Genomic DNA, 27,547 nt, shown 5'->3' on the forward strand with positions numbered 1-27,547 from the left:
ACCAACCCCGCAGCCGTTTTCCCGCTCGCCGGAACGGAGATGTCAGCCAAGACAGCGGCGGCGGCGAGTAGCAACTCCGCCAACCGGGAGTGCGCATCTTGGAGGCTGGTGTCGGAGGCAAGCGGAGCGTCGGCCATCACCGCGAAGTGCTGCATCGGCGGCAACTCCTCGTCCTCTCCTCCCGAGGTTGGTGTCCCCGGTACGCCGTCGTCGTCCCGACCTCGCTCGTGGGTACGGGTAGTCTTCCTCGTGTCCATACTTCTTGAAGACAGGTTTACTTCTGACGCCAGTTGTAATGTAGTAACTCGGCGGGAGACGACTTCACGGGTAACACACTCTTTATTTTACCAAACTCGTTCACAGGTGACTAACACCTACTTTGTATCTCGGGTGACAAACACCCACTTAGTATCTCGGGTGACAAACACCCACTTAGCTACTCGGCGACTAACGCCACTGAGCTACTCGGGTGACCAACACCCACTTAGCTACTCGGCGACTAACGCCACTGAGCTACTCGGGACACTCCCTGCCCGGGGTATCCGTCTTGACTGTGGGTCCCCAGCCCGACCCACGTGGGCGTCGGACCCCGGGTCCCACAGCCTCGCCTCCGAGCCACACAGGGCCCCGGTCCCCACAAGGACGGCGGGACTAGGGGTCTCGGGGCACTAGGTCTTCAGCTCCGTCTTCGGGTCTTCAACTGGGTAACTCTCCCCGAGTGCTCTCGCGCGTCCCCCTTTATACCCCACCTGCGGACGTCGCTGCGAGCACCCATCTTATTCGACCAATCACTCGGCGCTGGCTACGATCCTGTTTTCCCACATCTCATCGTGCCTCACCACCCACGCCGCGCCGCCCCGTCATCGGTCACTCCCGGCGCGCGCGTCCACACCACGCCCACAACGCGTGCCCAACCCCGCACCCCGCGCCGCCCCGTGATCCATCACTGTCACAGTCGGCGCACGTCAACACCACCACTACATATCCATGATGTTGTGTGGATGCGCCAATGCTGGAAGAGCGTGTTGGTAATTACAAGCCCATGGGCTGCACAAAAATCTAGCAGCCTCCTACCGTTATTATTGAGCTGATCTGGCCCATGCCTTCCAATCACTCCAGACCAGGTGCCAGCATCATGACCAACTCGGGCATTGAAGTCACCCAACAAGATGACTCTGTCCCGAGTGGCCACTTTAGCCAGCACCTGTGACAGGAGGTCATAGAAAGCGTCTGACTCATCGGCCTTGCCTGCATCCCTCCACGGATGTTCGTCTTCGGTGGGGGCATAAGTAACCACGACCACCACTCCTCGCCTCTGGTTGATGGGAAGGCGAGTCCAAAGTATCCTGGGGCTTACAGCTTCCCACACCTCACCGCCACGCTCCCACGCCCCCTTCATTCTTTTGTTCAGAAGAAGAGCCACACCCTGTTGTTTGGCAGTCTCCTGCCCCGAGTAGAGGACTGTCCACCCCTCATGGTGGCAGGAGCCAGAACTGGTCCTCCGGACCTCCTGAATGCCACAGAGATCCAGGCGGTACCGGTCCAGCTCACACACACAGTGTACACACACACACAGTGTACACACAGTGTGTACACACAACAATGTCCACGTTGTTGAGCTGAGCTCACACACCCAAGGGGTCTCTGTTCAAGGGAGGGAGCGATGGAAAATGAATCTAAATCAACTTAAACTCCAACCCCGCTCTGTGACGTCACCACTAAGCATGACCTCATCGGCGTGAAACGCCAGAGGGAGGTGTACCTCGCTAGTGACGTCATGTCACCTGCTGCTTCCGCGTGACGTCACGAGGTAACGGAAAGTTTCCGCTCCGCGCGGGAACTGAAATCCGAGGTGAGAAATTCTCATCGCGGTTGTGGTGATTGTTGTGGTGGTGGTGGTTGTTGTTGTGGTGGTTGTGGTTGTTGTTTACCGAGGTAGAGCCTCTCTCTCTCGTAGGGATGTTATTTGAGTAGCAGCGAGCATGGAAGCGATGTCCAGATTGAAACTTTACAACCCGGGGCCTTGCCTCCTGCCCTCGCCTGATCGCGTTCGCTTCAATTCTTTCGCTTCGTTTAGCAATTTCGATTTAAAGCTTTCGTGACTGCAGTGATTCATCTGCTTGGTTCTTTCGGTAAAGTCATCACGTAGAATGGAAATAATAAAATAATAAACATAAAACAAAATCATACAAATAAAACATAACATTTCATTATGTTTTATATCACGTGGAATGGAAATAAAAAAATGGTCTTATTTTTTATATTTTTATTATTTCCATTCCACGTGACTTTACCGAAAGAACCAAGAAGATAGTTTAGCAACCTGTGGAAGAACGCGATCAGCCAGGCGATGCGTTAGTTGTGTTAACTCTAGATTTGAAGCTTTCGTGACTGCAGTGATTCATACTCTTAGGTTTTTTCGGTAAAGTCACCATGTAGGTGAAAAATTAAATAAAAATTAATAAAAGTAACAATAGAAATAAAATAAAAAATCACGACGTTTCGGAGGCAACACAAGTCTCCGTCATCAGGTGGGACCGTCACAGCCAGATTTGCTGCATCAAGTGAGGCGTGATTTTTTATGATTTTATTTCTATTTTTACTTTTATTAATTTTAATTTAATTTTCTACCTACATGGTGACTTTACCGAAACAACCTAAGAGTACGTTAGTTGGTGTGTTGACCGACTCTGTGTTGCATTACATTCCAAATCTCTCATTGACACAAGGCCGTAATTATAATGTTATAATAAATATACTATATATTAATTATAATGTTATAATAAGTATAATATGTTATAATAATTATAACATGTTATAATAATCATAATATGTTATAATAATTATAATAATCAAATATGCCCCTCCAATATATTTCTGTAAAATATTTGTAAATAATAATTGCGATGCTCTGTTAATAAAAAGAACAATTTGCTAAACCTTGGCCACGAAATCTGGACTTGTCTTCATATAACAATGCATAGATTTCTGTTTATATGATTGCGTTGTACTTTATGAATCCATAATCTCTGCCATTACATACTATGAAACAAGAAAAGGTAAAAAAGAAAAAACAGCAATGTAATACAATACACTATTAGACATTATTGTATAAAAGAAAAAAATTCCATCCCATGTGTTAGTGAACTTTTACAAATATTTTAGGGAGGAAATGGCAGGAAATGAGTTTTCAAATTTAGATATTTTTCTGGGGGGGGACCCCAGACTCCCTGCAAGATTTGGTCTCCCCCGATGTTCTCTGTGTGTCTCTGTGTGTGTGTGTGTCTCTCTCTGTGTCTGTCATGTCTCTGTGTGTGTCTCTCTCTGTGTGTCTGTGTCATCTCTCTGTGTGTCTCTGTGTGTGTGTCTCTCTGTGTCTCTGTGTCATCTCTCTCTGTGTGTCTATGTGTGTGTCTCTCTCTCTGTGTCTTTCTGTCATCTCTCTCTGCTTATGTGTCTGTCTATGTGTCTCTGTGTCTCAGTGTCTGTGTTTTGTCTTTCTCAAATTGAGAAATCTTTGGAAGAACGTAATCAACCTGTTGGGGTGTTGACTTATGTTAGCCGACTCTCTGTGTTGTATTGCATTACATTTCTAAGTTTACTAGGTTTTTTTCTCTTTCATTTGTACCTGATGATGATTGCTTGTGTTGCAATTGAAACGTCGTATGCTATTTGCACACAGCGTTGGTGTACGGTGCTTTTTGTGGAATATTTAGCTGTTTTTCCCTGGATTTTATGTTTGCACAGTCACATAGTCACTTTAAGATGTTTTCTCGTTCATGTTTTTGTTTGTTGCGGTTGCATCTGATTCAAGAGCCGAATGTCTCACGGGGCTATACCAAATAAATGAAACTGAAACTATAATTTTATTTATTTATTTATTCTACGTGACTTTACCGAAAGAACAAAAGAGTATCTTGCTTAAGTTTTAATTTCTCTTCACCTGGCTCGCTACTTTGTAACTTTGTTTTATTTTAAATATTCGCAGTTTTTTTTTCATTTTATACCAGGCCACGCCCGCTTGAGCTGCTGTACCACTCTTGTTTTCAGAAGCGACCTGCCCACAACAACAATAACAAGGTGAGGCTTGTCAACAGCGTGGCGGTGTTCACTCTGGACGCGTGGCAGTGTTCACTCTGGACGCGTGGCGGTGTTCACTCTGGACGCGTGGTGGTGTTCACTCTGGACACGTGGCGGTGTTCACTCTAGACACGTGGCGGTGTTCACTCTAGACGCGTGGCGGTGTTCACTCTAGACGTGTGGCGGTGTTCACTCTGGACACGTGGCGGTGTTCACTCTGGACGCGTGGCGGTGTTCACTCTGGACGCGTGGCGGTGTTCACTCTGGACACGTGGCGGTGTTCACTTTCTGCATGTGGAGTGGGGACAACCGGCGGATCCAGAGGGAAATCCACGCGACCACGGGAAGAGAGAAAGACACACGAACTAAAAATATACAGCAGGCGTCAGGGTTGGGATGAACCCACGACTTCTTGTATGCCAGGAGAGGTAGTTAACATCTAACCACGGGGAGCGAGAGAGACACCCAGCCTCGGTGATGTTGATTAATCCTCATTGAATTACTTTGTGGAGTCAGGAAGCATTAATAGTGAGTGGATGAAGGTGGCTAGGCATGGGTCTAGACACACCTCTTAACCATGCCAGTGTGTGACAGTGTAAAGTTTGTGTTTGCAGTTAAGTTTATTAACTCTATTGAACACGGAGGTTATGCTGTATCACAACAATAGTTTGTTTTTGTTTTCCTCTGGAACTTTATAAGAATGGAAACAGTCAAGAAGTTAACACAGCACACACATGCAGCTGAAGTCAGATCTGTTCATTCCAGCATTCAAGGACATCGTGAGCCTGGCTGGCTTCACACCTCTAAGTTGCGATTGAACATTAATTTATGCATTTTTGCATAACACAAATAGTATTCTTTTCAACACCTTTTGCTATGTCAGCTAAATTTAACTTTCATAAATACAGTGATCCCTCGTTTATCGCGGTTAATGGGGACCGGAACCCCCCTCGATAAGTGAAAATCCGCGAAGTAGGATTGGCCCCCCTAGGAATTTCCGTATATGTGTGTGTGGGTACCAGAATGTTTAAAATATGTATATTTATACTTCTTCTTGGTTCTTTCGGTAAAGTCACGTAGAAGGGAAGTAATAAAATAATGAAAATAAAACATAAAATAACTCTCACGACGTTTCGGCTACAACGCAAGCAGCCGTCTTCAGGTGAAGAATGAGACACTGCCAAGCTAGGAGCTTATATATAAGCTGGGTTGGAGGTGGAAGAGCGCCTTAACAAAAAGAATGTGCATATCAAGAGGAATTTACCATATTCATTGGAAATGCGTAGGAGGTGGGCGGGGGGGTTTCAAAGTCATATTATGCCCATGCATTATGCAGGATCAGCAGCACCAAGGGAGGGTGCAGGGAGTAGCATTAACAAAGGAATGTTAATAGTATGTAGCTGCAGTTACTAAACAACCACGTAGAAAACTAAAGTATAAACTACATAAAAAACTAGAGTATAAACTGCATAGCACCATCAGTATACTTACTATACTCTACAATAAGCTGAGTTACTAACAGCAAGTAATACATTACAATTCTACGTCGTAAAAATTATATAATATGCTTCCATCTAAACTTTATTCTCTTACATCACACGAGCATACACCGTACTATATACTGCCATAGATAAACCCAACATTAAATTATATACTGTATTGCTATAAACCACCCTATATCTTATACATTTTAATATAACACTATGTATTATTCTACCCACCCTAATGTGTATCACACTGCTATATGTTTACTATACAATTACGATACTATATATTACTTTGTACATTGTATTAAGCATATAAATGTTATACTATTTGTTATTATACACTGTACCATTGACCGTCGTGTCAATGGGTGAGTCGTGGGGGGAAAAATTGGCAGCGGAGCAAAGAATCCATTCCCTGCGGACAATACAATGCCAGTGAGTGGAACGCGGTCTGAAAGTCACCGTAAACGTGAACACAATCAGTTAAGATCCGAAATGGTTTATTACGTCCTTCCAATGATTGCTAAGCCAGAATCCATCTTCTCGGTTGAAATTGTCTCTGTGTTTGTATATGTGGATCGCCTCATGAACGAATCTCTCATGATAGCCAGATGGCTTGCAGAGAACCTCTGTCTTGGAGAAGTCAATGTCATGTGAGCCCACTGAGTTGTAACAGTGATCTGCCACGGCTGAGGTGTTTGTCCTACCGTGTTTCAGGTCTGCTTTATGTTCACGGATGCTGTCCGAGACATGTCGTTTGGTTTCCCCAATGTAACTGCTACCACAGAGGCAACTTAGTTTGTAGACGCCAGGGTACTGTATGTCTGGAACCACATCTTTTACAGACGGGACCAGATCACGGATTTTATGTACTGTGTTGAATCGGACCTGGATCTTGTGTTTAATCAGGATTTTGGAGATCTTTTTTGTGACCCCAGCAATGTAGGGTAAGGTGATGGTCTTGAAAGGCTCCTCAACAGGATGCTTCTTGATGGTTGGAGTGATGGCTTTGCGGATTGTGTAGTCGGAGTAACCATTAGCCTTAAGAGCTTGGCGTACGTGTTTGAGTTCACTGACAATGTGTTCCTGGTCGGAGATGCATTGGGCTCTATGGTATAGAGTCTTGATGAGGGAATTATTTTGGGATGGATGGTGGTGGGAATCCGGTTTTAGGTAAGCATCTGTATGGGTGGCTTTCCTGTAGACAGAGTGGCTCATTGAACCATCAGGTCTCCTTTTAATTAGGACATCCATAAAGGGTAGCTTGCCATCTTTTTCGACTTCCATGGTGAATCTGATGGCTGGGTGTATGGAATTGATGTGGTCGAGAAATTGGTCTAGAGCAGGCCGGCCATGTGGCCAGATGACAAAAGTGTCGTCTACGTATCTCTTCCATAAGGTCGGGCGTAGAGTGGCAGTCTGGATGGCGTCAGTCTCAAATTTCTCCATGAAGATGTTGGCTACAACCGGAGATAGGGGGGAGCCCATTGGGGTGCCCTCAGTTTGCTTGTAGAAAGTTCCATTCCAGGTGAAGTATGTATTGGTTAAGCAGTGTCTCACCAGGGGGGGTACCCCAGCATTCAGTCCTTGATGAACCAAGTCTTCAATGATTGCGATGGTGTCAGGTACAGGAACCTTGGTGAATAAGGAAACCACATCAAAACTGACAAGCAGGTCGTCTGGGGACAGGGCAATCCCCTTGATTGTCGATACCAGGTCAGTAGAGTTTAGTACCGCAGACGTGGTTTTTCCAGTGAAAGGCCGTAGGATTTCAGACAAAAAAACGAGCCAATTTATAGGTGGGGGAGTTGATAGTAGAGACAATGGGACGAAGAGGTGTATCTTCTTTATCTATCTTTGGCAAGCCGTATAATCTTGGTGGCCTGGCTGCAGAAGGTTTCAACGAGAACTGTTTGGTCTGATCAATTAATGCGGTTGAATCAGAAATTATTTGCTTGGTTTTTGAGACAAGGCTGTTGGTGGGGTCTCTTTTTATTTTTGTATAGCTGCCATCGTTGAGTAGTTCTTGGATTTTGTTGTTGTATTCTGTTTTGTCCATGATGACAGTGGTATTGCCTTTGTCAGCTGAGAGGATAACAATGTCATCCCTCTTTTTTAATTGAGCTAATTCAAAACGCTCATCTTTGCTGATGTTGCTAGTGTTGGGGCCGCGGGTCCCCGAAGTCCCTCCCTGATCCGTGCCTATGGCCGGGGCTCTGCCGTTCACCGACCCCTCGCTACTCTGCGAGCAGCTGCTGCCGTCGCTGGGCTCATCGCCTGACGGTTCCCTCCCTGGTCCGTCCCTCCGCGAGCCCGTGTGAGAGGCATAGCTCGCCGCACGCTCTCGTTCACCTGTAAACGCTGCGTTGTCTCTCCACGAATCACGCACTATTAAATGGGGGTCAGGGGTCGGAGGGCGAATGACGCTGCCCTCACACTGCGCGAGTCCCTGCGGCGATAGACGGAGCAGGGACCTGCGGACGCACCGACCCCTTCCCCCACACTACGAGCGCACACACCTGCACAGACGCGACACCCACTCTCGCGCCGCTCTGCGCAGCGCTCCCACGAGGCGAGCCGCTGTGTGCACAGTACCACACGCGTTCACACTGCTCACCGAGATCACACGAGGCCACGATTCGCTATTAATGATTTATTGTTTGCTACCTGGAACTGGTTGAGTCAGTATGAATCGACGAGGCTGGCCTATTTTCCTACCCCTGGACCTATTCCCTATTTATCGGCTTACGATACCCTTTCACTTTGCTACTCACGGTTCGAAGTACTCGGCGTCCTGTGGCTTTTCCTCGATGCTCGTCTGGACACGTCACGCGGACGTCCGGAGGGCAGAGCTGGGAGCCGACTTGCACGCGGGCCTCTTGAAGAGAAGTGAGATCTCTCTACCTTGCTACGATCCCTTTTATCCTCTCTCCCGGACTCCCCGAATACTCTCCGCTCATGCGCGGCGCATATGCTAATCAATGTGCTGCGTGTGCGGCGTAAATTCTAATTAATCCCTTTCTCACGCATGCCTTTATTATTGCAGATTATGCGGCGGCGTCCATCACAAAGGCCCGCCGTGTGAATTTGTGCACGATCTCCCCGCGTGCCTCCGCTCTCCTGATTATTCATACTCTCAGCTTAATCCTTTACCTTCCCTAACAATGGTGCCTGCGCGCTCAAGCGTTATTATCCCAACCATCAGCGACTACGCGCAAGAGCCCCTGCAGTCCTGCTAATCATGCCGTCCCTCCCCTGCTTGCCTCGTCGATACGTCGGGGGTGTGTGTGGGGGATGCGTTTCAACCGCGGTGGCCGAATGCCCCTCGCCGCGACCATACCATCTTAAGGCCGGTCGCAGCGCCGCGGTGCAACGTAGCGTCGGGGGAGGTCGTCCAATTCCCTGGTCGCCGGAAACCGTGAAAGTCAATCCCGATAAGGGCTTCTCAGATAAAAACCGGTCGATCAGGTGACCTCCCCTTCCAGCTCTATGGGTGGGGGAAAGTGCGTGCGGGTGTGTTCATGTGAGGTGAGGTGAGGGGGACGTGGAGTCGGCTCCGTCGCTTGGTGTTGGCGAGGTCGTAGATGAGGCGCCTGCTGAACGGCTTTGTGGCGGCGGCATCACATAGCCCCCCGAGGTGCCAGTCCCCATCCCGGGTTGACTGGAGCACCTTGCTTGGGCCGCGCCCACGAGGAAACGCTGCGGGGTCCGGGGGATCCGTCCGGACCTTGTGGCTGGTCTCGGGGCGGGTGGTTCCGTCCTCTGTAGCTCCTGCGGCGGCCTCCTCCTCCACTCCAGCGGCTCTCCCCGTCCTCCGGCACCTGCGGGCTGGGGCACAAACTCAGCAGCGGAAGGGTTTAGGGGCCGTCGTCCGCGCCGTCTCCTGACTGGATCGGGGCGTCTCGTGGGCCCGGTGGGGCCCATGTAGTGTGTGAGGCCCCCCAACACGAGGGGTGCAGGTACCCCGGGATTTCGGGGCCTTCGGGTGACGGGGTTCTCTCTCGCCGGGGCTGCTTTCCACGGTTTTAAGCGGCGGACGTTGACCACCGTCTCTCGACCCCTCTCCCCGCCATAAATTAGTACCGTCCAGGGGGAGATCTGCCGCACCACGGTCCAGGGTCCCCGCCAGTAGGTCGTCAGTTTCCCCACCTGCTCGGCCCCGACGCGAGGGGTGTGTAGCCATATCTTAGCGCCTGTCAGGAATAAGGGGGGTTCCATGCGGGGTCGGGTGCCCTGTTCCTGCCGCCGATGCGTGGCTTCCCCTTGCGAGTATGCTCAGCCTCGGGCTTCTCGCAGGGTCTCCAACAGGTGTTCCACGGGGCGGCTTCCCTCCTCCGGCTGGGGGGAAGGAATGCCGAATAGCAGATCTGCGGGTAAACGAGACTCACGGCCGAACATCATTAAAAACGGGGTTTGTCCCGTCGACGTGTGTACGTACGGTGGTGGCGTAGGCGAAAAGGGCGTAGGGGAGGTGTTCGTCCCAATCCCGTTGATTTGCGGCCGCCATACGTTTGAGTTTCCCCGCTAGGGTCTGATTCATGCGCTCCACCATACCGTTCGCTTGGGGGTGGTACGCTGTGGTTCGCTCCTTCTGGATTCCGAATTCTCGGCACAGTGCCTGGAACAGCTCGGCCTCGAACTCGCTACCCTGGTCGGTGAGGACTCGTTCTGGGATCCCGTGCTTAAGTACGTAATGTTCCACGAATGCCCGGGCCACCACCAAGGCCGTTTTATCAGGGATGGCCACTGCCACGGGGTAGCGGGTGAAATACTCTACTGCAACTAGGATATACCGGTTGCCTCGATGGGATCGCGGGAATGGCCCCTGTAGGTCGATCCCGACCAGCTGATTCGTGCGGCTGACGCGGAACGGCCTTAGGGGTACCTGGTATCGTGCCGGTTTCGACTCGCACTGCTGACAGGCGCGGCAGCCCTGTACCCAGGCGGCCACGTCTTGTGCCAATTTGGGCCAGAGATACTGGCAACGAAGGGTTTCTCGAGTGCGTCGTTCCCCATCGTGGCCCCCGAGTGGGTGGTCATGCACCAGCCGTAGCAGCTGGGGTCGTACCTGGGTAGGAACACAGATGCACCCCGGCTGGCCGGCCTCGGTTAACTCCCGTACCACCCCGTTCTGCACACACAACTGGCCATACAAACCACTCCAGGGTCCTGGTAGGGCGCTCTTTTCCTCCCGCAGTGCCGCCTCCATCGCCGCCAGATCGGGATCCCGCTGCTGGGTCTGTCTCAGCTGCTCGTCGTTCAGGCCCGGGAAGGCGCAGCCGACGTCCTCCTGGATCCGTCCGATCGGGGCGGGGTAATCCGCCGGGTCCCGAGCCGTGGGTCCCGCGCTTGCCGGGCAGTCGACGGGATCCTCGGTGCCACCTGTGAGGGTCTCTGTGGCGCACACTGCACTCTCTCTCGCTGGGGGGGGGTCAGTGGCCGCGGCCTCTTGGGGGTCCGTTGCCTGCCGGCAGCGTCCCCCCGTGAAACACGGGCAGGCCTCCTCCGCCCTTGTCTCGGCGTACACCGTGGGCCGCCTCGACAAGGCGTCCGCGTTTGCATGCGTCCGGCCAGCCCGATACTCGATTTGCAGGTTGTACTCCTGCAACTGCGCCAACCACCGGGCCATCTGCCCCCGCGGCTCCTTGAATGTAAGAAGGAACTGCAGAGCATAATGGTCAGTGCGTACGCGACATTTCCTGCCGTACAAATACGGCCGGAACTGCTTACATGCGAAAATCACGGCGTATAACTCTTGGCGGGTCATGCAATAGTTCAGCTCAGCCCCACTCAAGGTCCGGCTGGCGTACGCGATGACTCGTTCCATCCCATCCTGTACCTGTGACAACACCGTGCCCAGCCCGCTGCTGCAGGCGCCGGTGTCCAAAATAAAATCGGTGGTAAAATCGGGGAAAACGAGGGTGGGGGCGTGGGTGAGGTGGTCTTTGAGAGTGGTGAAGGCCGTCTGGCAGGCCTCCGTCCACTGATAGGGGTGCTTAGGGGAGGTGAGTTGGGTGAGGGGGCGTGCAATCTCGCTGAATCTCTTTACAAATCGACGATAATATGTGGCGAGCCCTAAAAATTATCTGATCTTTGTCAGATTCCTTGGCCGTGGCCACTCCACTACGGCGCGTACCTTCTCCGGATCGGTACGCACGCCTGCCTCGCTGACGCGATGCCAGAGGTACCCCACCTCGCGTTGTGCGATGTAACACTTACGTGGCTTGAGCTTGAGATGAGCCGCTCGCAGTCACTGGAACACCTCTCGTAGCCTGGACCAATGCTCAGACAAAGATCTACTGAACATGATCACATCGTCCAAGTAAATCAAGCACTGTTCCCATTGCAAACCCCGCATCACCAACTCCATCAGCCGCTGGAACGTCGCGGGCGCATTGGTGAGTCCGAACGGGAGTACTCGAAACTTGAATAGTCCCATCAGGGTGGTGAATGCGGTTTTTGGCCGATCCTCCTCCGCCATCTCCACCTGCCAGTACCCGGACGCGAGATCGAGGGTGGAAAAATATCGCGGTCCGGCGAGGCTGTCAAAAGTGTCGTCGATGCGGGGTATGGGGAAGGCGTCGCCGAGCGTGACTGCGTTCAGTTTACGGTAATCAACGCAGAATCGGGTTGACCCATCCTTTTTCGTTACTAGTACCACCGGGGCTGACCAGGGGCTCGCCGAGGGCTGAATTATGTTATCGCGAAGCATGTCCCCAACCGCCTCTTTGATCTGTGTGCGTTCGGGTGCGTCCACTCGGTACGCAGGGAGTTTGATGGGTCTGGCTGCACCGGTGTCAATTTGGTGCTTAACAAGGTCGGTTCGACCCACGTCCGAGTCGTGTTTACTGAATACGTCGGCATACTCCCGCAGTAACTCCCGCAGTAACTCGCGCAGCCGATCGGCCTCTCCCTTAGGTAAATCCGTCCATGGCACATGTAACGCGTCGAGCAGGGGGACGACCTCGGCTCGGGGAGTCGGGCCGACTCGCCAGGCCAGGTCCTGGTCACCCTCAGGACGACCGGGGTCCTCAGCCCAGAGTGCGAACACCGAGTCGTTAGAGTGGCGTGCGTGCAGGGGGTGTACGTTGGCTATCGGGGTGCGCCGTCGCAGTAACGCTGGGGTACTGTGGGGGTTAAACATCCGCATAAACAATCGGTCCCCATCTGCGTTTACCAACGTGGCGGATCCCACGACCCCATACCGTTTTGCCAACTCCGGGTGAGGAGTTAGCATTACCTCCCCTGATGGTCGGAGCGCGGGGTCGGTGGGGAATGTTGCCACCAGCACCAGCATCTCGGTGAGCGGCCCGATGGTGACTGCCGTCGCCAGGATAGCGGTCACAGGTGCGAAGCGGGGGCGCGTTGGTTCTCGTCCCAGGAACGGTATCCGCTCGCCGTTGCTCTCCATGGTGGCGCATCGCTGGCGGGGTTGCACGTTGAGTCCCAGCTGTTCTAAGAGGTCGGTACCTGCGATACACTAGTGACACAACGCACTCGACACGTAGAACTCCTGGGTGCACACCTGACTGCCTATGCGGACCTCTAGGGTGGCTCTCCCCAGCAGCCCCATTCCGGCTCCGCTCGCCGTGTGCAGCGCGCGGTCCGGTGCCTGCAGGTGACGCACGTCAACCTCGATCACGCTGCAGTGCGCTGCGCTCACGAGCGAGGCCACCGCCCCCGTGTCCAGCAGGATTCGGGTACGCATTCCGTTTACCTCCCCTTCCACCAGCGACGTGGCCCCCGTGATCCCCGCCACCAGCTCCCGTAGCCAGTCGCCAGGAGTCACCGTTCCTGTGGGCGTTGTTGCTGGAACCTGTGTGGAGATCACTCGCTCGCCATTATTCTCATTATCGTCTATTTGTATCGGGACCGCGTCGATTGCACCCCTAGTTGGTCCGCTCTCTAGGGGGCGTTGGAGTTTAACCCCCGCGTCTGCCTAGCTCGGGTGATTTCAGGACAGTCTCTCACTAGATGCCCTCGGCAGTCGCACATATAACATGCCCGGGGAGGGGGGGCGGCTCCGTAGCGGGTCCCCTGTCCGCTCCCTCTCCTTCCCCCAGTACACATTTGTCCCACATCGGACTCTAATTGGGCTACCCTCCCGGCCAGCCCCCCTACTGTCGAGCGTAGTTCCCCCATCTCAGTCTCAACGGTAGACTGTAGCTTGGAAATATTTCGGCTCATTTTATCGTTTACTTGGGTTACCCTCTCACCTACTTGGGTTACCTTACCGTTCATTTGGTCTACCCGGCCAGCAATATCTCCCATGCCGGTCTGTAACCCGGCTACCCACCCCGGGGTTGTCTCGCGGGGTCTCTGGGGCTCTCTTGCTCGTCTCCTTATTGGGCTGGCGGGCTCCTCCTCATCCTCGTCAGGGATCAGGCTCGCCACGGTGTACTCCTGTCCCGACCCTCGGAGCTGCGCGCGTTCGCTGGAGAGCTCCTCACACTCCAGTGCTTGCTCGACTAGGGTATCGAAGGGGAGGCCTGCGCTACCCCTTTTGGGCTGCCACCACGCGGTGCGAGCTAGGTACCTGAGTAGCTTGTCTGCAGCTAGTGCGTCAATGACCTCCTTCGCGAACTCTGGACGAGCGATCCGGGTTAGTGATTGTACGTCCTCAGCGTAGTCTCGGAAGTCCTCGCCAGGTTGGCGTCGACGCGCCTCTAAGGCCGTCTTTGCCCATATCGCGTTGCGCGTGCCGAAACGCAGATATAATCTATGCATTAGTTCTTCTAGTTGGGTCTGCGCGCTTTCGGGTAGTGCCTCTACAAAGTCGGCTGCTCGCCCATCTAGGTTCAACGTAAGATGTCGTAACGCCTGCGCGTCCGACCAGCCATTAAGCTCTTTAGCCCCTATGATATTGCGGGAAAACGCTTTCCATGTAGGGGTCCCCTGGCCGGTGAACACATGCCTTACCTTTGCGTGGAGTAGCGCGCCACCTTCCCGTGAAGATGTGAGGGTTCGTACGACTTCTGACACCATGTTGTTGGGGCCGCGGGTCCCCGAAGTCCCTCCCTGATCCGTGCCTATGGCCGGGGCTCTGCCGTTCACCGACCCCTCGCTACTCTGCGAGCAGCTGCTGCCGTCGCTGGGCTCATCGCCTGACGGCTCCCCTCCCTGGTCCGTCCCTCCGCGAGCCCGTGTGAGAGGCATAGCTCGCCGCACGCTCTCGTTCACCTGTAAACGCTGCGTTGTCTCTCCACGAATCACGCACTATTAAATGGGGGTCGGAGGGCGAATGACGCTGCCCTCACACTGCGCGAGTCCCTGCGGCGATAGACGGAGCAGGGACCTGCGGACGCACCGACCCCTTCCCCCACACTACGAGCGCACACACCTGCACAGACGCGACACCCACTCTATTAATGATTTATTGTTTGCTACCTGGAACTGGTTGAGTCAGTATGAATTGACGAGGCTGGCCTATTCTCCTACCCCTGGACCTATTCCCTATTTATCGGCTTACGATACCCTTTCACCTTGCTACTCACGGTTCGAAGTATTCGGCGTCCTGTGGCTTTTCCTCGATGCTCGTCTGGACACGTCACGCGGACGTCCGGAGGGCAGAGCTGGGAGCCGACTTGCACGCGGGCCTCTTGAAGAGAAGTGAGATCTCTCTACCTTGCTACGATCCCTTTTATCCTCTCTTCCGGACTCCCCGAATACTCTCCGCTCATGCGCGGCGCATATGCTAATCAATGTGCTGCGTGCTCGGCATAAATTCTAATTAATCCCTTTCTCACGCATGCCTTTATTATTGCAGATTATGCGGCGACGTCCATCACAAAGGCCCGCCGTGGGAATTTGTGCACGGGCTCCCCGCGTGCCTCCGCTCTCCTGATTATTCATACTCTCAGCTTAATCCTTTACCTTCCCTAACAATGGTGCCTGCGCGCTCAAGCGTAATTATCCCAACCATCAGCGACTACGCGCAAGAGCCCCTGCAGTCCTGCTAATCATGCCGTCCCGTCCCTCCCCTGCTTGCCTCGTCGATACGTGGGCGGTGTGTGTGGGGGATGCGTTTCAACCGCAGTGGCCGAATGCCCCTTGCCGCGACCATACCATCTTAAGGCCGGTCGCAGCGCCGCGGTGCAACGTAGCGTCGGGGGAGGTCGTCCAATTCCTTGGTCGCCGGAAACCGTGAAAGTCAATCCCGATAAGGGCTTCTCGGATAAAAACCGGTCGATCAGGTGACCTCCCCTTCCAGCTCTATGGGTGGGGGAAAGTGCGTGCGGGTGTGTTCATGTGAGGTGAGGTGAGGGGGACGTGGGGTCGGCTCCGTCGCTTGGTGGTGGCGAGGTCGTAGATGAGGCGCCTGCTGAACGGCTACGTGGCGGCGGCATCACACTAGCTGGCATCTTAGCGTTTTTGAGGGTTGCAGAGATTTCAGATCTTGCTACGTCTGCAGCGATGTGACTCAGGCCCTTGAGAGCTACATCTACTCGAGCAATTATATCATTAACTGGTATGTGTCTAGGTGTGACTGCAAAGTTTAGTCCTTTAGCTAAAATGGATTTCAGACCTTCAGAAATAGAACTGTTACTGTGATTAATTACGACTTTGTTAACATCTAGCTTTTCAATGTGTGGGTCCGGTTTCTTGTTTGAGAGGCGGTTGAATTTGGAAGTCAAGTTGTCCTTACATTTAGTCGACATAGCAGCAGCTGAAGAGGCAGTCATTTTTTCTACATGTTCCCAATCCGATGTGGACATTGTTGCACTCAAAGATAAGTGTGATTTGTAGAGTGTCTTTTCTAACTGATCTAGTTCGGTGCGCGTAAGTCTGATTTAAATCGAAATATATTTATACTTTATATATATTTTACTTAAATCTATTTAATTATAAAACCTTAATATTATACATTCACTCTCTCTCTCATACGATACGTATTATGGTGTTCTACACTCACCAGTTAATTTCGAACACAACACTAGGATACGCGAGACACAGTTGACAGTATGAACGAGAGTGGCGAGATACAACAAGGGAATAAGCTGGGAGAGGATGCGATGATGCGCAGCCAATCAGCTCACGGGATACTGTACATCCACTCGTGCTCTCATTCGTCGATCTCGCGCCGGGAACCAATCACGTGCCTTGTCTGAAAAATCCGCGATGCACTGAGGCCGCGAAACTTGAACCGCGAAGTGGCAAGGGATTACTGTATTCCTTTTGTAGCTAGACAGCCAAAATTGTGTGCTCGGAGTTTTAGGTTTAACATTCATTTTGAAGATTCCAGGGCTTCCTGGCATGTTTATGACCATTCGCCCTCTCATTGTGTGCCAAAACAGCCCGTGTGATGAATTTGGGAATCTTTTTCACTATATCATGAATATATGAATAAGTGTTGACTTCTAAGTCATGTGTTACTGTGTAAATATGCATTCCTCTGTGCATCGATACTGACGTGGATATAACTTTTTTTCTGTCTGCAGCTAACGCTTCCTCTGCAGACTTGGTCTGATGGAGCAAAGGCACTCGGCGTGGCTCGGTGCAAAAAGGCAACAATGCGACCTGCGTGCCAACAGCACGGATCGTCCTGCACATTTGACAAGGCACCAGAGAACTCACACAGGAGAGAAACCCTTCAAGTGCAGTGTGTGTGGGAAAGCGTTTGAATATTCATCTATTCTTGTAATACACCAGAGAACACACACGGGAGAGAAACCCTTCAAGTGCAGTGTGTGTGGGAAGGCGTTTTCAAATTCATCTACTCTTGTAACACACCAGAAAACACACACGGGAGAGAAAACCTTCAGGTGCACTCTGTGCGGGAAGGCGTTTGCACTTAAACAAATTCTTAAAGTACACCAGAGAACACACACGGGAGAGAAACCCTTCAAGTGCAGTGTGTGTGGGAAGGCGTTTTCAAATTCATCTACTCTTGTAACACACCAGAAAACACACACGGGAGAGAAACCCTTCAGGTGCACTCTGTGCGGGAAGGCGTTTGCACTTAAACAATTTCTTCAAGTACACCAGAGAACACACACGGGAGAGAAACCCTTCAAGTGCACTGTGTGTGGGAAGGCGTTTTTAAATTCATCTAATCTTGTAATACACCAGAGAACACACACGGGAGAAAAACCCTTCAAGTGTACTGTGTGTGGGAAGGCGTTTGCACAGTTATCTACTCTTGAAAGACACCAGAGAACACACACAGGAGAGAAACCCTTCAAGTGCAGTGTGTGTGGGAAGGCGTTTGCACGTTTATCTACTCTTGTAGCACACCAGAGAACACACACGGGAGAGAAACCCTTCAAGTGCAGTGTGTGTGGGAAGGCGTTTGCATGTACATCTGTTTTTAAAAAACACCAGAGAACACACATGGGAGAGAAACCCTTCAAGTGCAGTGTGTGTGGGAAGGCGTTTGCACAGTCATCTGCTCTTGAAAGACACCAGATAACACACACGGGAGAGAAACCCTTCAAGTGCAGTGTGTGTGGGAAAGCGTTTGCACGTTCAGCTCATCATGAAAACCACCAGAGAACACACAAGCATCAGAAGATCCACAAGGAGTGGAGTCTGAAATCAGCTTGCGAAAGTCAAAGTGCCGCAATGAGCCCATCCCTCGTGAAACAAGAACCGGAATACAATTCCAGCTTGGACGCTTTTAAAGGTATCGAGGTGAAACGTGAAGAAGTGATGGTGAAGAGTGAAGAAGTGATGGTGAAGAGCGAAGAAGTGAAGGTAAAATGTGAAGATGAAGATTCAACTCCAAAATCGGACCTTCACATCGATGGAGGCAACGTGAAGCAGGAGGAGAATTCTGACTGTGAGGCAGAGCGAGGCAACTCCCAGCAGTTTGTGGAAGTGGAGGTGTGGGTGGACTTCCTCCGAGACAATACAAAGTCAAATGGAGACCCGGTAGATGTGTAAGCCAGTGACGATGTCGCTCCAATAGGACGCACCTTTGTGACGGGCTTTTAATGACAAGAATGAAGTTGAACACTCAATTCTTAGGTTCAACTTGCAGAGTAAGAGCGGCAAGTCTGTATGGACCTGTGTGTTGGGTAGATCTCTAACCAGGAGCGAGAGCCAATAAGCTCCCAAGCATTCACTATGTTATCAATTGTATTTATATGGTGCTTGCTTAATCGCCCCGGCAATTCGGAGTTTTGTATCGTATCTCGTCTCAACCACTCGAAGAGCATCCCCAAGTAGCAGCTGCCCCTGTGTGGGACAAGGTGGTGGCCCTGCACCGGCCTGCATGTGGACAAGAGCCTGTCAGTAGGGGGCGATGGTTGATGTGGCATCTCAGTTGTCAAGTTTGTAATGTTTAGAATTTGATCAATTTTGACCCAGACACCAGCATGCAATGGCCGACTCGTATTGAATGACACAATAGTATGTTGTACATATGTAATGTAGTAACTCGGCGGGAGACGACTTCACGGGTAACACACTCTTTATTTTACCAAACTCGTTCACAGGTGACTAACACCTACTTTGTATTTCGGGTGACAAACACCCACTTAGTATCTCGGGTGACAAACACCCACTTAGCTACTCGGCGACTAACGCCACTGAGCTACTCGGGTGACCAACACCCACTTAGCTACTCGGCGACTAACGCCACTGAGCTACTCGGGTGACCAACACCCACTTAGCTACTCGGCGACTAACGCCACTGAGCTACTCGGGACACTCCCTGCCCGGGGTATCCGTCTTGACTGTGGGTCCCCAGCCCGACCCTCGTGGGCGTCGGACCCCGGGTCCCACAGCCTCGCCTCCGAGCCACACAGGGCCCCGGTCCCCACAAGGACGGCGGGACTAGGGGTCTCGGGGCACTAGGTCTTCAGCTCCGTCTTCGGGTCTTCAACTGGGTAACTCTCCCCGAGTGCTCTCGCGCGTCCCCCTTTATACCCCACCTGCGGACGTCACTGCGAGCACCCATCTTATTCGACCAATCACTCGGCGCTGGCTACGATCCTGTTTTCCCACATCTCATCGTGCCTCACCACCCACGCCGCGCCGCCCCGTCATCTGTCACTCCCGGCGCACGCGTCCACACCACGCCCACAACGCGTGCCCAACCCCGCACCCCGCGCCGCCCCGTGATCCATCACTGTCACAGTCGGCGCACGTCAACACCACCACTACACAAACACTGTTAAGCAGACGGTGGTATCATTTAAAATAGCTACTTGTTAATAGGGTGTAACCTAATGCAGTATATTTCAGTGCAGTAATTCAATTTTGAATATAATTCAATTTTGTTAATATGCCTGTCAATAATTTAGAATGAATACTTGTATGATGGTGTGCGTACATGTAACATTTTGTCTATAAGGGTCAAACATTGAATAAGTGATGTTAGGACCAAGTGTGTGTTTTGCAAGTAACCTGTACAGATCACTCAGGTGAGACTCATTGTTCTTGTGATACAGGTCAAAGGGTACTTTTGTTTTTTCAGGAAGCATCTGCCTCTGGAGCAACTCATTGTCTTTGAAATAGGGAGCACACTCGGATCATTCATCAGTTACAAGGCATACCACTCAAAAGTTACACGTAGTGGAGATACATTCTCTACAACACGAATTTAAATTTTGTATTACGTGTTGACGTAGATTTTGTCGAATTAGGACGGGAAATGGTCCTTGCTGATTAACGTCTGGATGTTCACAACCATGGGGTTGAAGCAAGCCTGACCGCCTGCGGTGCCCCTCACAACCATTTACGGCCTTGGGCCAGGAAAGTCACGAAAAACATTGTCCACGGACGACGCATTCACGCAAGCTCCCGATGCTCCGTTTTGAAGTTTTAAAATGAAACAACTTTTAATTGTATTATGTTTTGAATTAGATCATTGTATTTCTTCATTAAAAGCTTATTCATTGAAAACGACATTTCGTGTGAATTTTCTCTCGTCGTTAAGTAGATGGCCTTGCCGGGGATTCGGTTCGATGCGGACTTTCACCTGGTTGGGATCGCGGGATTGAGATGAGGCAACACAGAGCTGGCCGTGCGAGAACACCGCCGTCTGCAGATCAATTCCAACGTGATCGAACGTCTGTCCCTGCGCCTCCGTCGTTCATGCAGGAGGCGCGTAGGTTTACAGCGCCCCCTGCATGAAAACGACAAAGTGCAGCGTTCATCACAGTTAAAGTAGTGCGCTTATATATAAATTCATTTTTTGTCTGTCTGTGTGTTCACGCGCTTGCGAGGGATTTGTCTCTCTAACAGTGGGGTTTACGAAAAAAATTTGCCCGGTACCACGCCGTAAGCCCTGCGGTTGGCAGACACTATTCATTTTTCACATCCGTCACCATAAAATTAGTTTAATTAGCGATTTTGTGCGATATTTCGTTATTTATTTATGTAGTTTTGCCGCCCGCTGCGGGACAAAGCACGCAATTGCGCCCCGAGCAACGCACACACGATCGATAAAAATTTCATTCGCGTTAACAATGCTTAAAAATATACACACAACACTGAGGTTCATTCTTCACAGTCATATGTTCCCCCCACCCCAATGCGTGCAGTTACTGCTATAAAGTCCGTAGATATTAATATTAGAGCGCTTAGATGGCATTATTGCAGCGCGGGTGGGGAGAGCGGCCCAGCCCCCAGCCTGGCAATGTGTCACCTCCTCCGGCTTGGCAATCTAGGCGAGGCCGCGGGCTCTGCATGGGACTAGGCCTCACCACGGCAATGTGAAGTACAATTTTATTTAATCTTTCGCTAAGATCTCAGGTTTATTGTTTACTATTATGAAACAAATAAGTTGGCAAATATTACAATAAAAATGTTTGTGTGTAGAAAACTAATATTCCACCAGGCTATGCGTTAATTGTGTGATGACCGACCCTCTGTGTTGCATTGCATTATATTTCGAAATTTTGCTAGGTTTATTTTATTTAGTGTACTTTCTCTGTCTCCACTCGTTTTGTCGTTCTTATGTTTTGCTCTCTCTGTGTGTCTCGGCTGTTGTCCATCTCCCTCTGCAGCGTGCCACTCATTGACATGCTAATTTCTCTAACCCCTCCCTCTCTCTCCGCCCCCGCTCCCTCTCTCTATTTAAGGCCTCGACACAGAGACGTGGTTTCTCTGTGTGCCTATGTATGTCTCTCTCTATGTATCTCTGTGATATGTCTCTACTTATATGTCTGTCTATATGTCTCTGGTTCTGTGTTTTATCTCTCTCTCAAATTTAGCCTTCTCAGGAAGAACGTAATCAACCAGGTAAGGTGATGACTGTTATGTTATCCGACTCTCTGTTGTATTACATTACATTTCTAAGTATGCTAGATTTGTGTTTCTATTTCATTTATACCTGATGATGATTGCTTGTGTTGCAATTGAAACGTCGTATGCTAGTATTTAATTTATTATTATTTTCTCTTTATATGTGACTTTACCGAAAGAACCAAAGAGTAATTCCTGCAGTCACGAAAGCTCCAAATTAAGTATAGTGTCACTAGTGTCCGTGCTTTCACTAGGGATTCCTTGACTATTCCGCCGTGATCACAGATGCTCATACCCTTGAGGCTGCGCGGGAACTTACAATTTCTGACTCTGGAGGCGGGCATCCTCTTAACGCCCTCCAACTATTTCTCACAAACACCCTCCCTTGTTGGGTGCCCTTATGGTTGTGGCAGAAAATCAAGAGCCATTCCTACAAATTCTCAATGCGGGGCCCTCGCAGGTGTAGTAACGCTCACGACTCGTTCACACCGGAGTTGGAGGCACACTTGTTTATTTAACACCAACGTTGTGACATACACATTTGAGGGGGTATCGGCCCCCTCACCCGTCTATCTGAGGACACACCTCTCTAGCTAACCCTAGCCTGCCTCTGAGTCCTCCACTAATGGGCTAGGGGAGGCTATCTTGGCCCGACACTGGTCAGTCGGGCCCGGTACCCAGAGTCCAGACCAGCACTGGCTCTGGCTCTGGTACCACGCCACTGGCTCGAGCCTGCGCGGTCCTGATAAGGACGGCGTACCAGGGGGAGTCCAGGGCTCTATCTCAGACGTCTTCCGCCTCCTCTTCTTTAGCTAAACATCACTCCCGAGCCCTTCGATACAATCCCCTTTTATACCCAACCCCTCCCCGAGAGGTGGGGCTCCGGGGGATCATAACGACCGAATCGACCCCCCAGGGTGTCTGGCGCGGACGTCGCAGAGGGCACCTGCTTGTGCACACATGTAGCCCCGCCTACTGTGTTTGTTTACCATAGGCTGCCATGCATAACGGGCTCTCTGTAACAGCCCTACATCACTCCCCCCCACATAGCATGCAGCCGTCCCGGCTGCCAACATACAAAATTTGACAATAAAGGTGCCTTCACCCCCTGACGTGTGCCCCACTATTTTTGAACCATAACAGGAACCAGAACAAGACACAACAACAAGATGAGAAACAACCCGTCGCACCCCCCCGAATAAATACGAATTCCGTAAAAAAAACAGCTTATATACAACCAGCAGGGAACCCACCCCGCACACACAACAAACGGTGAACCCAACATATGTACATCCGAGGAGCGGGAAACACACCATCCACACAACAGCCAATAAACACAACAGCTATGTACACATTTTCCGGCCTCACAACAGTTTGCGCATTTTAGCGCGCGTCCTTGCAGCGGGCCCCTCACACGGGGTAACCCCGCGTGGCGGACCATCAGGTGGCGACTGTCCGTCTTGAGGTGAGCATTCCTCTGACTCCGCGTGACCCTCGGTATCTGCAGGAGGGGTGATCGGGCGTGAGCCCGTCACTCCTGATGCTCCTGAAGGTGGCACAGCCGGCAAGGCATCAGGTGAGAGCGACAGAGACGGACCCAGCAAGTCGGCCGACCCCCCACATGTTTGGCCACGCGCGTGTGAAGTGGGGTCGTGTACCGCAGCGAAGGGTTTTAATCTGGAGGGGTGCACGAACCATCGCCGCTTCCCCCACTTGATGCGCACGCACTGCGGACGTAACACCTCCACCACTTCCACAGGGCCCCGCCACGGCCGCACAAGTTTAGAGGAGGTTGCCAGTGGCACCTGGGGGCAGTGCAACCATGCCTTGTCCCCCGGCTTCCACTGCAGCATGTGCGCTCGACTCAATCTGAGGCGCTCATTTGCCTTCTGACGGAGGTCAGAGTTTTGCATTGCAGCATCCCGTGCCTCGGTCAATTTGTCCAGATTAAATTTAACGTGGTCAGCCAGATTAGTTTTTCCCTGCGGCACGGGGATCCGCAACTGGGCACGAACAGGCGGGTCTGGTTCTCGGCCGTACATGAGGTAAAAGGGAGAAAACCCCGTAGCCGCATGGGGTGCCATCCGGTACGCCGCCAAGACCCCCTGAATTTGTAGGTCCCAATCCGTTTGCGAGTCCGAAACTTGTTGTGATAACATGGACGAGATGGTGCGATGCAAACGTTCGACCATCCCGTCAGTTTGTGGGTGATATGGGGAGGTCCGAATTTTCTTTGTGCCCAGGAGATCGCAGACTTGTCTGAGTAGTTTACCGGAAAAATTTCTGCCCTGGTCGGTCAGCAGCCTCTCCGGAGCACCTTTGTCCAGGACATAACCCTGAACAAAGGCCTCCACGATGGCTGCTGCCGACTGGTTGGCCAAAGGCCAGGCCATAGGCCAGCGTGTAAAATACTCGACACCCGTCAACAAATATCTATTCCCTCTGGGGGTGGCGGGGAATGGTCCCAAAATGTCCAGAGCGACCAGCTCGTTTATCCTGGACACTTTGATCGATTGCAAGGGCGGGTTAGACTCCCGTGCCGGCGGTTTGCGTTGTGCACATTGAGGGCACGATCCCAACAAATCCCCCACATCCCTCGTCATGCCAGGCCAGTAAAAATCAAGTTGCAGCAAGGCGAGAGTCTTTTGGGTCCCCAGGTGTAGGAGGCGCTCATGAGCGGCCCATACCACCCTACCCCGCAACCCAGTAGGGACAACCAGCCGATGTCGACGTGACTTCCCGTCCCAATGCATTAGCAGACCTTGGCACATTTCCCATGCGTCGGAACCACCTCTTTTTCCCCCCGCCGCACCGCCAACGCGACGTCGCCACCCGAGGAGGGAGACATCCTCCATCTGGAGGCGCCCCCATTCAATGACGGGCAACCCCAACAGGGAATCTTTGCCCTGTTGTTCGATCGAATTAGGAACCATTGCATCGTCGTCGTTGGCGGCCGCCAAGACAGGTACCGATGTGTCCCCTGGAGGCCTGCAACGTCCAGACCCCAGGAGGCATGCACACTTGGAGGTGGTTGGCAAGCGTGACAGAGCGTCCGCGTTGGTGTGGCGAACGCCCTTACGGTATGTGGTTTGGAAATCGTAATCCTGGAGGACCTCCAACCATCGGGACAATTGTCCCGATGGCTGTTGAACCCTCAGGGCGTACTGCAGTGCCGCATGATCTGTGCGGACGGTGAAATGCCGACCGTACAGATATGGGCGATACTGTTGGACGAAATGGACAATTGCCAACAGTTCCCTACGGGTGACACAATACCGTTGCTCCGCTGGAGACAACACCCGACTGCCGTACGCAACCACATGTTCCACGCCGTCAACCACCTGGGAGAGCACGCCCCCAATACCCGTGTTGCTCGCATCGGTGTCGAGCAAGAACGGTTTTGAAAAATCAGGGTAAATCAGGGGAGGAGCGTTTACCAAAGCATCCCGAAGGGAGCAAAAAGCAGCCTCCTCCTCCTGACCCCAGCAAAACCGAACCCCTTTAGATGTTAAAGCATGTAGGGGTTTGGCGATAGTCGCAAAATTTGCGACGAAGCGTCTATAATACGACGCAAACCCAATAAAACTCCTAACCTCTCCCACTGAGGTGGGAGTCGGCCAGGAGCTTACACACTGCGTTTTGGCGGGATCGGTAGAAATACCTGAGCGCCCCACGATGTGCCCCAAATAACGCACCGACTCGCGTAACAAATGGCATTTTTGGGGCTTAAATTTCAAATTAGCAGCCCGCATCTTTAGGAAAACCGCCCGCAACCTCTGGAGATGTTCCTCAAAAGTTTTGCCAAAGACAATGACGTCATCCAAATAAATCAGGCACGACTCCCATTGCAATCCAGCCAAAACCAATTCCATCAACCGCTGGAAAGTTGCCGGCGCTGAGTGTAAGCCCATCGGCAACCGGTTGAATTGAAACAGGCCGTGCGGAGTACGGAAAGCAGTTTTAGGCTTTGAATCATCGTCCAGAGGAAGCTGCCAGAATCCCGAAAGTAAGTCCAATGTGGAGAAGAATCGCGCTCCCGCCAAGGCGTCAAGCGATTCGTCCATCCGTGGGAGCGGGTATGCGTCGGCAACCGTAATTTTATTAAGGCGCCGAAAGTCAACGCAAAACCGCAACGAACCGTCCTGCTTCTTAACCAGGACGATCGGCGCTCCCCAAGGGCTGTTGGAGGGAGAAATTATGTCGGCGGCTAGCATGTCATCAACAGCCGATTTGACATGGTCCTTTTCGGCGGGACTCAACCGAAAAGGATTTAGGCGTATTGGCGCGCTGTCACCCGTATCAATATGGTGACGCAGCAGATGAGTGCAGCCCAAATCGTATTTATCCCGACTGAAAACGTCGGAAAATTCCCTCAGTAGTGTCTTAAGACGTTGGCGCTCTAAATTTGACAGGTCCGTCGATCCCGCGCAAAGCGCCTCGAGCCACCCTTCATCGCTGTCTGAATGTGGTCGCGGTGCAGGGGCAGCGCCGACATGACTCGCGACGGGTTCCTCACAGGGCACCGGCGTTGCGTGAGCAAGCACGGTCCCCTGTGGGACCACCACCGTCTGCGAGCCCACATTGAGGACCGCGATGAAGGGTTCTCCATCCCCTCTCACTATGGTCTGGGCCGGGAGTAAATTAGGTCCACTGACCCCGGCCCTAGACGGTCCCAGCAAAACCCCTTGAGCCCCAATGCCCTTAGCGAAGGGCCGCCGAAGTCTCAAAGGAATTAACATTTGCGCCCCCGGAGGAACGCGCACCGTTCTATCTACGAACGCCGGCACCGTCGCGAACGCCGTCCGGCTCGTAGCGGGGGATGGCAAAAACGCCATGCGTCGGCCCGATGGGAGCTCAATGCATCCCTGGTCGATTAATATCCTAATCGGCATTTTGGCCAGGAAATCCGTCCCCAGCAGGCACGGAACCGCCAGCGAGGAGGAAACAAAAATCGGCCCAGATAATTTAATATCCCCGACACAAATTTGGGCTCGAATTTGTCCGATGATGCCAAGTGAACCCCCGTTAGCAGCAAAGAATGGCACGTTAACAGGCATCAAAGGACGGCTTTGGGCAGGGAGAATGTTATAAATCAACTCCGAAATAATGGTCGCCGATGCTCCTGTATCGACCAGGATGCGCACCTCGACCCCATCGATGTGACCCACAACGGCCGACGACCCTGACGACGCGGCTACAACCCGATGGGCCAACACGGACCACTGGCTGGGTTCAATCTGAGTACCCAGAGCGGTGCGTGTTGGTGCCATGGTACGCGATATTGGCCCCCCCTTCGCTGCGGTGTTTAAGTGTGCGACGGGCGTGTGCGTGGGCCAAACGTGAGGGGTGCCGCGACTCGCCGGATTATGATGGTGGAGCTTGTGACGAGGGCCGGCGTCCCGTTGAGGTGTCGTCCTGCGCTGCCCAGGAGAGCGGCACCCCGAGGCGACGTGGCCCCGGATGCCGCAGTTGTAACAGCGTGGAAGCGCTGGTGACGACGATGGATGTTGTAGACGGCTTGAACCGGCCCGGTCCTGATAAGGACGGCGTACCAGGGGGAGTCCAGGGCTCTATCTCAGACGTCTTCCGCCTCCTCTTCTTTAGCTAAACATCACTCCCGAGCCCTTCGATACAATCCCCTTTTATACCCAACCCCTCCCCGAGAGGTGGGGCTCCGGGGGATCATAACGACCGAATCGACCCCCCAGGGTGTCTGGCGCGGACGTCGCAGAGGGCACCTGCTTGTGCACACATGTAGCCCCGCCTACTGTGTTTGTTTACCATAGGCT

At 52.2% G+C, this 27,547-nt stretch overlaps 1 protein-coding gene across 2 annotated transcripts; it reads left to right on the forward strand.

Annotated features, from left to right (window-relative positions):
• The first annotated feature begins 1,808 nt into the window (after positions 1-1,808).
• Positions 1,809-18,811, forward strand: LOC144953727 (uncharacterized). Of its 2 annotated transcripts, XM_078884299.1 has the most exons (3): positions 1,835-1,852; positions 4,011-4,080; positions 17,006-18,811. In XM_078884299.1, exon 3 carries the CDS (start codon positions 17,034-17,036, stop codon positions 18,447-18,449), a length of 1,416 nt encoding a protein of 471 aa, XP_078740425.1. In that variant the 5' UTR covers positions 1,835-1,852; positions 4,011-4,080; positions 17,006-17,033; the 3' UTR covers positions 18,450-18,811. The 2 variants fall into 2 exon arrangements, with proteins under 2 accessions (XP_078740427.1, XP_078740425.1); XM_078884301.1 differs by lacking the exon at positions 4,011-4,080 and having other exon boundaries at positions 1,809-1,852.
• Positions 18,812-27,547: the final 8,736 nt, after the last annotated feature.

This window comes from Lampetra fluviatilis, chromosome 81, assembly GCF_964198595.1.
Source record: "Lampetra fluviatilis chromosome 81, kcLamFluv1.1, whole genome shotgun sequence".
NCBI classification, from domain to species: domain Eukaryota; kingdom Metazoa; phylum Chordata; class Hyperoartia; order Petromyzontiformes; family Petromyzontidae; genus Lampetra; species Lampetra fluviatilis.